This window comes from Gymnodraco acuticeps, unplaced genomic scaffold, assembly GCF_902827175.1.
Source record: "Gymnodraco acuticeps unplaced genomic scaffold, fGymAcu1.1, whole genome shotgun sequence".
NCBI lineage: Eukaryota > Metazoa > Chordata > Actinopteri > Perciformes > Bathydraconidae > Gymnodraco > Gymnodraco acuticeps.
In genome coordinates this window covers 128,599-141,617 of record NW_022992191.1, presented here as the reverse complement: position 1 = coordinate 141,617, position 13,019 = coordinate 128,599, and the positions used below count along the sequence as shown (strand labels likewise).

Here is a 13,019-nt window from a genome sequence, read left to right as displayed (position 1 = left end):
TATAACCATGTCCAGAGTTCAATTCGCGGTTATGTTCTTTCTCTACGGAAGAAAACAATTACACAACAACCACGCGTAAATAAATCTGTGAGCCTTGTTGCCGGTCCTCAGAGCCCCACATATTGTTCTAATCTTCGTCTGACCTCTGACTCTCTGTGTTTTCCTGCAGCTGAGGAACCCCCCCCCCCCCCCCTCTGAAGGTCACATCATGACACTGCTGACTCTCATGCCTCTGCTCCCGCCGTGACCTCTGACCTTTTTCAGCAGGGCGGCCAGACAGGACTCTGCTCTTCAGAAGTCTGTCGTGTGTGGGGTACAAAAGGTTGTTTTTTTATCCTCTTCTCTGGGAAGGTTTTTTACAGCACTTTTTTATAAGAAAACACAAATTCACATTCCACAAATAAGCAACACACATGAAGTGTTCTGAAGAAGGGTTATGAATCGCTGGGCCCCTGGGCACAGACATATAAACGACCTCCTTTAGTTAACTTAGGTTCCCCAACCCCCACCCAACCACACGCTGCCAATGGCCATGTTACATCTTATTCTGTCAGTCAACTTGACCTCTAAGTGTCTGCTTTTGGTGGATCACATCCTAAACGTTACTATATTCTCTTGCTGGAGACGAAAAGAGGCAAATTAAGCTCAAGCTACCTGCTGCAACAGATCCATCCACACACAATCCTCTATGGAATTTAGGAAAAAATGTAAGTTTGTTATTTAATTCAACTATCTCCCCTAAAAAACCCTCGGCACCTGCCACCCCCTCCTCTGTCTCCCCAGCCTGAGAAGGTTGTTTGTGTACAAATACAGAAAGCTCTAGTTCAGGGGTGTCAAACTCAAGGCCCGGGGGCCAAATCCGGCCCGCGACTTCATTTTCTGTGGCCCCACAAGAGCTTGCAAAGAATATAATATGTTTGTTATACGGTTACAGGGCGATTTACAGAAGCACGTTGCCCATGGAGCACGATGCATCTCAAATTAGCATTTATCTCAGAATTGACTTTTTTTCAAAATGTCACCTTTTTTTAATTTTGCTTTTCTTTTAAAATCATTTTGTGACATTCTCACTGAAGAGACTTGCAACGATTTGCCCTAGACTTCTGCTTTCAGACCAAGTTAATTATGAAGTTATTACCCTATCCGATAATAATCCAATGCAGAGGCAATCATGTAATATAATACATTATTTTATAAATAAAAAGTCTTTTTTAGGTTTCAAGTCTTAAAGTTACAACCGGCCCTTTGAGTGCAACCATAATGTGAATGTGGCCCGTGATGAAATTAAGTTTGACACCCCTGATCCAGACTGAAAGGAGAATGGCTTTCATGACTTTTTCGAGGAAAAGCCAGGGCCCTGTGAGTCGAAAACCTCCTCAATTTCTGTCTTGATAGGTATCAAAAAAAAGAATATACTACTACTACTTCACATACTACCTTGAAGTGTAGAAACACCCTCTCAAGAATGTGTGTTTTTAACACAGTGCTGAGGTAGCTTAAGGTACAAGACACCAACATTTATTTAAAGTTCAATTTAAGCACAGTTTCAAATATTAAAGACAGAATAAAAAGTGTGTCTGTGAATGACATCCTAGTACCTGAGGTCTGTCTCCCTCTTGTGGTCAAAGGTTAGCGACACTAATTTATACTAAAATACTAAAGCATTTCTGATACATGAAATGAGGCCATTTCTGAGGTCATATTCAGGAAGTGTTTTAACTTTCCATTAGAAATTACCCCCAATGGCCCTAGTATGGAAAGTGATTTCCTTTTGAGACCGACTCATACAGCAGCTGGGGCCAATTAGAAGAAGTCCCTTTGACCTTGTTGCTATGGGCGATATAAGCCTTGAGACGTTTCATGAATATCGCCTGTTGTTGAGAGATGTGGAGTTTCTTGACCTTGTGGTAGGAAGGGAGCTTTGAAAGAGTTTAAATACAGGAAATACGAACAACCACCAAAACTTTGATATGATTGATTTTGTAATGATTTTGGATGTTTGACATGATAGACTGCTTTGTTTGATTGAAGTTGGCTGGGATCACTTGCATAAAAGTAGCGTCACACACTTCTTTGAATCGTGTACTGTTGCGTTATCGGGTTGTTGCTTATATTGCAATACAGCCACTGTCAGTCAAATATGATCATTACACGCCCATTTAAGATCAATCTGAAGTTGTTAAACACATGATAAATAACAACTAAGAACGTTTTTTACAAACGTTTACCCTGAACGTTGCTTATTTATTCATTAATGTGTATACAAGGACATGGAGACTCACTTAAAAACCAAGCTTTCAGGGTTTTTAACAAATACATACAAAATAATAGTCACTTTTATTACATTTAATTAATTGTCATGTATTGAATACTGGACGTTTTTATTAATATGAACTGAATATGCCTAAGCCTAGTATATTGTTGCATTACACATACTGTGTGGTGGCAGTTGGACCATAAATAGCTGGTGCTTTATGCTTATTTCACAATTAAAACCATGATTTCCTTTCCTATTTGTCCCATCTGTCCATTTGCAATCTCTCTTGGGTCCATTCTTCCATAGCATTGGGCATGCGTTTTCTAAGATTGTCATATGATGAGTAATTCATGATGGAACAGCAGAAATATATATAATTAATGCATTATCATGCACATCACTTATTCATTGTGCCCTGCTAACATTGGCAAATTCTCCAGCGTGCTCTTGTTGCTGTTGCCAAGAGTTTACACTACTTTTACATTTTGATATCTCTCATACAGGGAGACATCTCCTAGTCAGAGTTGCCCAGTACGTCGACCGCGGGGGCAATGCTGGTAGATCGCGAGTCATTCATAACAAAAATAATCCAGCTCCGTTAAGGTTAAAATAGACAAAACAGGTTTTGATCCCTCCTCCCTTGGCCTGGAGTTTACTTGATTGACAGAAAAAGAGACCTATCGCTTTCCAGTCTGTTAACCCAGAATGCAAAGCGATACAAAATCAGTCAAGTGCCGGAAAAACTCAAATTAAGTTAAAGAGACAAACAACAAAATGAGTGCGGGACCGAGCAAGAAGCTAAAGACAAACCACTTCCACACAGAATGGGAGGAAGAATATTTTTTTGTGATGTCACATTCAAAGGTTATTATTTGTAAAGCAAGCCTCGCTCTGCCAAAGAAAGGTAACGTGGAGAGGCATTATCGGAGTGTTCACAAGGCATATGACAGCGACTTCCCTCCGAGTAGCGAGTTGAGAAAGGTCATGTATTATTGCTACAGAAACATTATCTTGCAGTCTTAGTGTCGCCAACTCGTTTCTAACATGCAAAAAGACAAACAAATGCGTCTATGGTCGGTGTATTTTTATCTTTCCAATCGAGACGAGATCTCTCTATCCCGTCTGTGTGCGAGGGGGCGGGGCAGTTTACACACGCAGCTGCTACATGCAGCAACACACGGCGGAGATGGCGGAGAGAAGCGCTCCAAGGTGTGGTTAAATGTTACCCGTCTTGAGGTGGACAATGCTCCTTGCCAAGAGTGTTTAGCATGTGAGGGCGGTAACACGAGCAATTTGTCTAAACATTTATCAAAAGTGCTCCACATTCAGACGGAGGAATGCACCGGGTTCGACTGTCTTTCTAGTAGCCCCCCCATCCACGAGTAAAGTTTCCACGTCAGGTGTTCTGTATGCTAGCAGCAACACACGGAGTTAACTCAATTATACAAACATGGGTTAATGATTAGAGGTAACAGAGTTATTTATTTTGTTAAAGTTTCAGCTATTCTGTTTACAGTTCTGTCATCAGATTATTTAATACGATTTGTTAAAACATTGTTGTTTCTTTTGATGTGAAATATTATTTATTTAATTTAAATAAAAAGCAATGTTAGTTTTGTAAACAGTTAGTTAAGTTAATTTAATAATATATGTATTTTTGAATCAAGTATTCATCTTTATTGTCTTCATTGTTAGTTTCCACATGCCTAAAACAACCTCAAGCTAAATCTAAAAGTTGATGGCTAAATAAGAGCGTTTGAGAAATTGTGCAAGGCATACAGTAATAGTCTGAATAGTCGATTAATCGTTTCATTAATCGATAGATTAATCGATTATCAAATTAGTTGTTTGTTGCAGCCCTATTGTAGTTATCCCATGTATAAATAAAACGTGTTATTCAGCAACCCTTGCAATTTGGGATTTTATTTTGGTTGGTAGACCTCGGTGAGCTGGTCATTTCAAAAGTAGCTCACCAGCCAAAAAAGTGTGGGCACCCCTGTTCTAGATCAACGAGAGTATCGGGACATATTTAAAACGAGCAACGGGAGACTAGCAGAATATTCACTGTGACTCCAGATGTGCTTGTGTAAGTGTCTGATGACTGAACATCTTCACAGATAGCTTGAAACTGGTTTAAGTTACATAGTGTATGAATTAATGTCCTTTTTAGTTTTTTCTCATTAATCCAGTTGTGACAGCAAATAAAGTTGGGTTGCTTTTGTCCGGGTTGTTTTGTTTTTCTCGTCATGAGGAAAGAGGCATTACCAGCTGCTGAACGGCTTTCGTTTTATTTATTTATCAGTTTCATTTCACACCAGCTGTTTGTCATCTTTCATAGCATCTCATTGATTGTTTCGTAACGCCCACCATGTTAGTCTTTTTTATTTCTGATTGTTTTGTCTTCACAGACCTCTACAAAAGACTCAACGAATCAGCAGCTCAAGAAGAAAATATACTGCCTGGAGCAAAATCCATACCTCTTGATGGACAGCATTTACCAGAATCTGAGGTAACTATCCCTTCTAGCACACCATAAATATGCACATGCTTTTCTGTGCTTGAAAGGGATCTTACCTGAGCCAGGCATGGAGGATGTTGGTATCACATCGCCGTCTCCATCTCTGTTCTCATAATTGGATCAGTGTAATGCTTTGAGCTCAAAAATAAGCTGGGAAAAAAGTCAAGGAAAAGGAATCAACACACATTACCAAGTAGTTACCTTAAAGTTATCAACACAAATGCTAAAATACATTACTGAAGACTCAAATATCTAATGATTCAGCAATTAACAGTGGAAATGATTCCTAAAATTCACCAATAAACAGTGCAAATATTGAGCTAAAAGTCATCAATAAACAGTCGAAATATATAGATAACAGTCACAATTAAATAGTTGGAATATTTAGCTAGATAGCAGGAAAATGTGCTAAACTTGACCAATACACAGTAAAATATTGACCTTTAAAGTCACCGAAATAAAGAGGAAATAGAAAGCTTAAAGTAGTGAATAAATGGTTGAAACATATGTTGCCCCTCCAAGTGCTAACAGTGTGACTGAAAACTTACTCCAACCAAATGTAAATCCTCACAATTCAATTGTATGAAAAAGTCACAATATTCACTTTTATATAATAAATAGTTTTAACAATAAACTCAAATGAACATGAAAGGCTGCTTGAGCTCAGCTGACAGGGCAAAAAGGGTTGAACACAATATCTACTTGCAGTCTTGTGCTATAACTGTCATCTCATTCCCACTGAGCACACGGCTGAATTATACATTTGCAGGGGGGGGGGGGGGGGTTTCCTTCTGTTATGCAAAATAAGATCCAAAGTTTGATAAGACGGTCCAAACTTTTGTGGCAAGGTCGAATGTATGCCTCAGTAAGATAAAAGAGGAGGGAAACATCGGAGGGTTTTGCCTGCTTGCCCCCGGCGGAGTATCTCAAACAGCTGGGAGGATTCAGTCAGCTTTGGAGCAGATGAAAGAGAAAGTTGAAAGGCTCCTGCAGAGAAAGGGGGAAGAAAGTGGGAGTGCTTGACGACAAGGCTTATCAGAGTGATTCAGCATTTACTTGATGTCCCTCTCAGTCACTCCTTCCCATAAAAGTGTTAGGCTAAAGCTGCTGAAGCAACAGAACTGGAGTGTAATAAGCTGCTTGTGGTGCAGTAAAGGGGGATTTGTCCCGATATTGCTTGCGGTGCATGGTGGCCCCTCTGGGCTGAGATTCCTGGCAGGACACGGCGGACAGTGCAGTGCTAGGGTTTCATGTTTTGGATCTATTTACAGTGTTTTACCCCATCTGCATGTACAGCCATGGGGTAAGAAGAGAGTGCTGCATCGCTGCGACACAGCTGGCGGCATGCCTTCACTCAGAGCTCCTCCTGCTGGGGGAGAGGAGGAACTACAGGGTTACTTCACTTTAATCTATTGTAAATAATTAAAAAGGTGTCAGTGTGGGAGGAGGTGAGGTCAGCTTACAGCAGGACCTTAGACATCACTTCTGTGGCTGGTAACACCCCCCTCCCCACCCACACACACCCACACACACACACACACACACACACACACACACACACACACACACACACACACACACACACATACCATGTATACATCACTTCAGGGGACATTACATTGACTGACATGCATTTCCTGGAGACTTATCCTAACCTTAACCATTAACAACACATGCCTAACCCTAACCCTTACCCTAACCAAGTCTTCACCCAAAAATGAATGATTCCCCTCATGGGGACCTCCATTATGTCCCCATAAGGGAGGCGAGTCCCCACACGTGACACTTTAAACAGATGTAGGTCCCCACAAGGATAGTAATACTAGGCCACACACACACATCCATTGCTCTGCAGCTCCTGAGAGAACAGAGGGGAAGTGCTGCTATGAATCAAGGTGTTGCTCAAAATTGAAAAAGCATAAATAATCATTGATGGAAATGCGTACAGAGGTGGAGACCTACCACCTTTATTCATAACCTACCTAAGTACTAAAGTTGATCATAAGATATTTAAATAAGACTTGCATAGTTTTCTGATGCTAAGATATCTTTTTTTTTTCTGGACAATTTGATAAATGGATGAATAATTTAGAGTGAAATAGTAAAAAATAGTTTTTGCTTAAAAATGTACATAAATGATTAATGAGTTTTTCCAGAATTGTTTCCGATGCTTTCCTCTAAACTTTAAGCAGTAGAGAAACACAAAATGTCCTACTTTTTAATTACAAATCATAACAATGTATGTAAGGCGGCCGGCATAGTGTTGTCATTGATAACAATTGAGAAAAATAAAGTAGAGCCATTATTAAAGGAGCTTACAGTGTTTTTTAAAGCAAATATGCAAAGAACCACCTATAACTTTATACTCAAACGCTATTAGGGTTCTGTGACAGTAAACTTAATTTTTCCAGGTATTGGAGAATTTATAACACAAACAATTAATGGATAAATCAAGAAAAAATATGTGTTAAAGCCAATTATAGAAGTGGAGTTACACATAGTCATCACAGTGCTACAACTGCGCTGTGAGGCCTAACAGAGACCAAAACAAATAAAGGTCATTCATTGTTTTTTATTGATAGGTACAACATTAAGACAATAAATGTGGCGTCTTACTCTTGTGACACAATGTTAACAAAGTACACTGTTCATGAACAAGCAACCATAAGACAAATATTATTTCTATCTCTATCCGTCCTCCCTTCCCCCGACGATATTGCATTTTATGATACTATATCGTTCGTCACTATTTCTTGCATACACCTCTGTCAGGCAGAGAAAACCCGTGTACATATACAGAATCTATACATATAATCTACAATAACAGCAGTTTAACAAAAAGTGCTGTAAATTCATGCTACAGTGCTGTGCTAAATCAAGACTTACAAATACGCTTTCTCCACCTAAAGAAAAATTCAAAAAGATTAGTTCGAACTTCTGATAAAAAATTATTTGTTCTGATGTCGTTACAAATAAATCTTCATTGTTTGTTCCAAAAGATATATTACTTTCTTTTAGTTACCCAACTTGCAAAAGGCAGCAAATAATTAAAATGTTACCGATTCATAATTATTGATTTTTTTATGTTTTATTTAAGTATTTTGAGCCGTTAATAAATAAATTCCACGTGATGCTACAGTTTGATGTGTATAATCGTTGTAAACATGAAATCTCAAACAACACATTCAACGAGTTAAGTTTATCGATGCATTCTACTGTATCTACATTATACAGTCAAATACTAAAAAGTACAAAAGATAGTTTATGCTTCATAGATGAGAAACTGACCTAGATCCCGTGACGATGAAGACAAACTAAATTCACAGGCGTGTTTCACAATGTAAAACCTCAGTGGTATAAAAGTCGTCCCCAATAAGGCAAAACAACAACATGAGAGAAAAGGAAAATAAAGTGCCTATTGCGTGAATAAGTTAACATGAAGGTCGCTGTACATGAGTTTAGAGGTTTAGAACAGGGTGGGTGTCAGTGTGTGGAGGGGAGGGGGGTCTTCAGCGCAGAGAGTTGACGGGCATGCAGTCACACAGAGCCCTCCTCTCCGCCCGCAGCACCAGCGTCTCTGTCTGCAACAAACAACAACAAACTTGTAAACATCAGTTAAGTCTGAGGGTGTCAGTAGTCCTATTTCTGTCCTCCTCACTTTTACAGTTTGCTTAAAGGTCCCCTATTATACTGTTTTTCATCAATATATTATAGGTCTCAGATATATACAAAACATGTCTCTGAAGTGTTTGGCTGAAATACCAATCAGATCATTGTAGCATTACCCATAATCCCCTCTGTTTCAGCCCTGTTTCAAAAGTGCTGATTCTCTGTCTGTTACTTTAGATGAAAATAAGGAGCCCCTCCCCTCTGAGAGATATTTGGTTAAAAAGAACACAATAGCCGCGTTCACACCAAGTACTTTGCCGTACTTAGTTCCCAGCACTTAGTTCCCAGCACTTAGTACCCAGCACTTAGTACCCCCATGGAACTAAGAGCCGATCGCGTTCACACCGGAATAAGTTCCCTGAGGGAAGATTACGCAAATGACGTCACTTCTTCTTCTTCTGCTTTGGGTTTACTGGCAGGCCGCAAACAACTTCACGGCATGTACTGCCACCCGAAGTCCCCGGAGTTACTTCCGAGTAAATCGCAAGAACGCCGACACCTCCTCATCACTCTACCACTCCCATTTTTTTGGGAGTTATTCTCTCTCTGTTGGTGCGCGGGGCTAATGCTAATGCCAGCAAATACAATGGCGGCTTCAAAAAACGTTTCCGAGTTTTACGGAGCGTGGTTTGCAATTCGCCCAGCCAATCACAAATTGGAACTTTTTTCTCCCCAGGAAAGTACCACCTCTCTAGCAGGCTCTAAAAAGGGGGTAAAAGTTCTCTGAACAAAGTTCTCTTTTTGGTGTGAACACAAAATCCCAGGAACTAAACGGGAAAAGTACGGGGAAAAGTACTCCGGTGTGAAAGCGCCTAATGTTGCTCTAGGAGGAGATTCAGGTGATAATGTGGGGGGGGGGGGTTACCTTGGTTGGTTATAGAGTGGTGCAGGGATGACGTTTTTTCCCGGAAATAAGCTGCGCATGGGTTCCCTCGACAAAAGAGCATTGGGATTTCTCTATAGGATTTTGGAAAATAGCTCGAAATAAGTTCTGTGAAAAACAAAGCTGTTTGATAAATGTACATTTTGTTCAGCCGGATAATCTCCACATGTCTACCCTACTTTTATCATTTTCTAATCACCAGAAGCAAAATGCTAACGTTATGCTATAAACGAACTACAGTCAAGTACAGCAGCACGATTTCACCGTCACACCAACTTAAGATCCATATTCAAAAATAAAGATTCTAAATTGTAAAAGTTGAAGTGTTTGTTTGAACAGTTTGCAGGAGGCAGGTACTTGCTTTCAAGCAGAACAGGGGCAAACAAACTTAGCGGGAGTGTTTACGTGTTCGGCGTAATGACGTACAACGTCCTCGACAACTTTTGTAGTCCTATTCAGCCACATGTTAACAACCATCGTTTTTCATCGACACGTAAACGCTTAAAAAATCACCAGTGGGGTCACTGCTGATGTATTTAATGTCGTAGAACAAAACGTGATCCGTCTCTTAAATTTGTGTCAACCACAGACCTTATTTCCAGATATTTTCCAAAATTCTATGGAGAAATCCCGTTGGCTCTGGGACCAGGGAACCGGAAGTGGTAAAATGCTAACTCACTCCCGGGTTTTAGGACTCGTCACTGCACCACTCTTTTGGCTAATGGTTACACAAGCCAAAAAATCTTTATGACATCATAAAGTGGGCAAAATCTGATCAGCTCCTTTTCAGACAGGTTTTTATATAAATGGATCAGGACAAAAAGAGAGAGAATCTTTTTTCCTGAAACTTTCGGAATCTCTTTACACAGAGGGGACACATGTTGATGTATACAAGACATGAAAAAGTGGATTTTGCATAATAGGTGACCTTTAATTAACTGAAAGTCCAATGTCCTCTTACTGTCCATATGCTCATATCCACATGGGAGAAACTCTTGTTCCATTAAAAGGTTAACGTGCAGGCTTTTTGTCCTAGATTCGGCATCTCCAGCAACATACATGCTGCTGTGCTATTTTAGTGTTTTGGGGTTATATGCAGCTTGTGAGGACAGTGCAGACACTAGTCAATGCTGCATTATGGGGAAACAACTAGAACTTTATTTAGCCTTTTTTATTAAAACATAATTTTCTTACAAGATGCATGAACTAATGATCAATTAAAGCAGTAAAATGCAGTGCTCTCTGGAGTAAATAAAAAATATCATTATTTATTATTTGTATAGGTTCAGTTTTGAATTGGGAAATATTATTTTACATTTCAGTCAAACAGTATGTGAATGTTTGACAATAAATTATGTTTTTCTACCAAACGTACTAAGGGTCTGGTGATAATAAATGAATGTGATATTGTTATTATAATTATTACGTTAATGCATTATAAGGAACTTTTCTTGTGTGTACTAACAGCATAATAACCAATGTACCTTTAATTCAGTTATTTCTAGTTCATTTAATGTATAAAAATGAAGACTTATATTACTTAAATACTTCACCTAAAAAAGCTGACTTTATTGTGAATTCTACCAAATAACTTTACATTATAATGTATGTTAAATGACAGCATTTCAATTAACCTGCAATATTAAGCCATCATCCAGCATAATAATAGCGTATGAATCATGAGCATTTAACAGTTTCTCAAGTAAAAATATTGAAAGTATTTATTCTCCTACCCTGGCGTCGAGGTTGAACGCAGTCTTCTTTAGATCTTGCAGGGCCCTCTGCATAAACTCAAATGCATGACAGTCCACACATGGGCGACCTGCAAATAAAAGGGACATTTTCAGAAACGTGTCAGTTAGTTACACAGACATATTTACCTGAGGTTTGCTTACATCTAGAACTGCAACAAATAGTTGACACTGACTAGAAATATATATGCCAACTACCAAGTTATCAAATAATCCTTTAGGTACTTTTTCATGCAAAAATTACACTTTTACACCTCTCAGATATGGAGTTGTCTCTGTTTTATATCATATAAAATCTGAACATTTCATTTAAAGACATTAATTGGCCTCTGAGAAACTTGGGTTGTACAATATATTAAATGATATTTTACAGACCCAAAAGTTAAACATTGTTATCATAAATGGTACCTGCAAAGGAAAAAATCCTAACCTTTACATTTCTATGACATTTGGGTCTTAAAGTAGCAGTACCCATTTTCTTGTTGTCACAAATAGGCAATTAGGATGACCTACAATTTCCACCATGACACCTGTGTGGGGACCTAAGAAAACACCACTGTGGCAGATTCCCACCACGCATATATTTATAAACCTGCACTGAACATGGAGAAAAATTCATATTTATATTAAATCCATCTACTTTCAGCAGGGATGACAGTCCCAGTCTCATGATCCGCATCAGCTGCACCGAGACAGATGAGCTGCACCGCCAGAAGGAGCACCGCTGCCTGCAGATATCCACTGGACGCCATGGTGCTGATCAATTACCTTTTGGAGCTAGAAATAAAATTGCCCAGGTGTTTGGTAAAATACAACAACAGAAAATGTTCCACACGGCCGTCAATAAATGAAATAACAGCATCCGATTGGCTTTGTTTGGAAAATAGTCCCGTTTTCATCCGTTAATATGTGTATGTATTTAAAAGTATGAATACACAGACTATAATCTCTGTTTATTTGACAAATGACGTGTTATCCTACCGTGAAACAGTCGATGATATTTGCAGAATCAACGCAAGATGCCTACCTAGGGTTGTTTAATGTGGAGTACGGGAGTGCGCATGCGTGTGCCTCTATTTGCTTTGGGGACCAGAATCTTCCGGTGAAAATATTCAAAATAAAAGCCTAGAAAAACTTAGAATTAATGACTAACTGTAAAGATGTATTTACTCTGCCATACATTGTTTTATTTATGGTTAATGGTACAATAAACAAAGTACTTAATATTATTTTTGAAGTAGGCCTACTTTACTTGTCTTTTTCTCGTTTTCTGCAACCCCTAAACAGACCATAGGAAAATATCGAACTGTACTTCACTACATTTTATACAACATTTCTCGTTACTTCTTATTTTTCAGATCAAAAACGTGGTATGTTTTAAAAGAGAGTAAACGTCACAAATAATGGGATATGATTAGCCTATGTTATAAAGTGTCCTAAGTATCAAGCTGTAAACATGTGCTCTAGCTCAATCAGCTGTCACATTGTTGCTTATACACTTCATTTGTAATAATATATATAGATACACTCAAGCCAATCTACGTAATACTTATTAAATGCAACATTTCTACTTTCACCTGAGTTAAGGGGACATTTTGTATCATTATAATATATTATAAAAAAGCGCATTGCATTAGTGAACTTACTTTTTAAATGTTTTTTTGAAGTAATGCTTTGAAACCGTTTGAAACATACAAGAATTGCACTGAAACAAACTCCCAGAAACCTGCAGGTCCGCTGCAACTCTTACTACTTTTAAATCCAGGCTGAAGACTTTTCTTTTTGTCGCTGCTTTTAATTGAACTATTCATATCTTAGACTGCACTGTAACTTTTATCCATGTACTTTTTCTTTTAATGTTTAATTGCACTGTAACTTTTATCCATGTATTTTTTCTTTTAATGTTTCTTTTATTAGCTTTTCTTTTTAATGACTGATTTT

The 13,019-nt window shown here is 38.6% G+C and overlaps 1 protein-coding gene across 1 annotated transcript; it reads right to left on the bottom strand.

The window, feature by feature from the left end:
* Positions 1 to 7,327: 7,327 nt before the first annotated feature.
* On the bottom strand, positions 7,328 to 12,230 carry cunh4orf48 (chromosome unknown C4orf48 homolog). The gene is made up of 4 exons (XM_034205200.1): positions 12,060 to 12,230; positions 11,719 to 11,855; positions 11,061 to 11,149; positions 7,328 to 8,356 (listed from the first exon to the last, which is right to left on the bottom strand). The coding sequence occupies exons 2-4, from the start codon at positions 11,828 to 11,830 to the stop codon at positions 8,285 to 8,287; spliced, it is 273 nt and encodes a 90-aa protein (XP_034061091.1). The 5' UTR covers positions 11,831 to 11,855; positions 12,060 to 12,230; the 3' UTR covers positions 7,328 to 8,284.
* Positions 12,231 to 13,019: the final 789 nt, after the last annotated feature.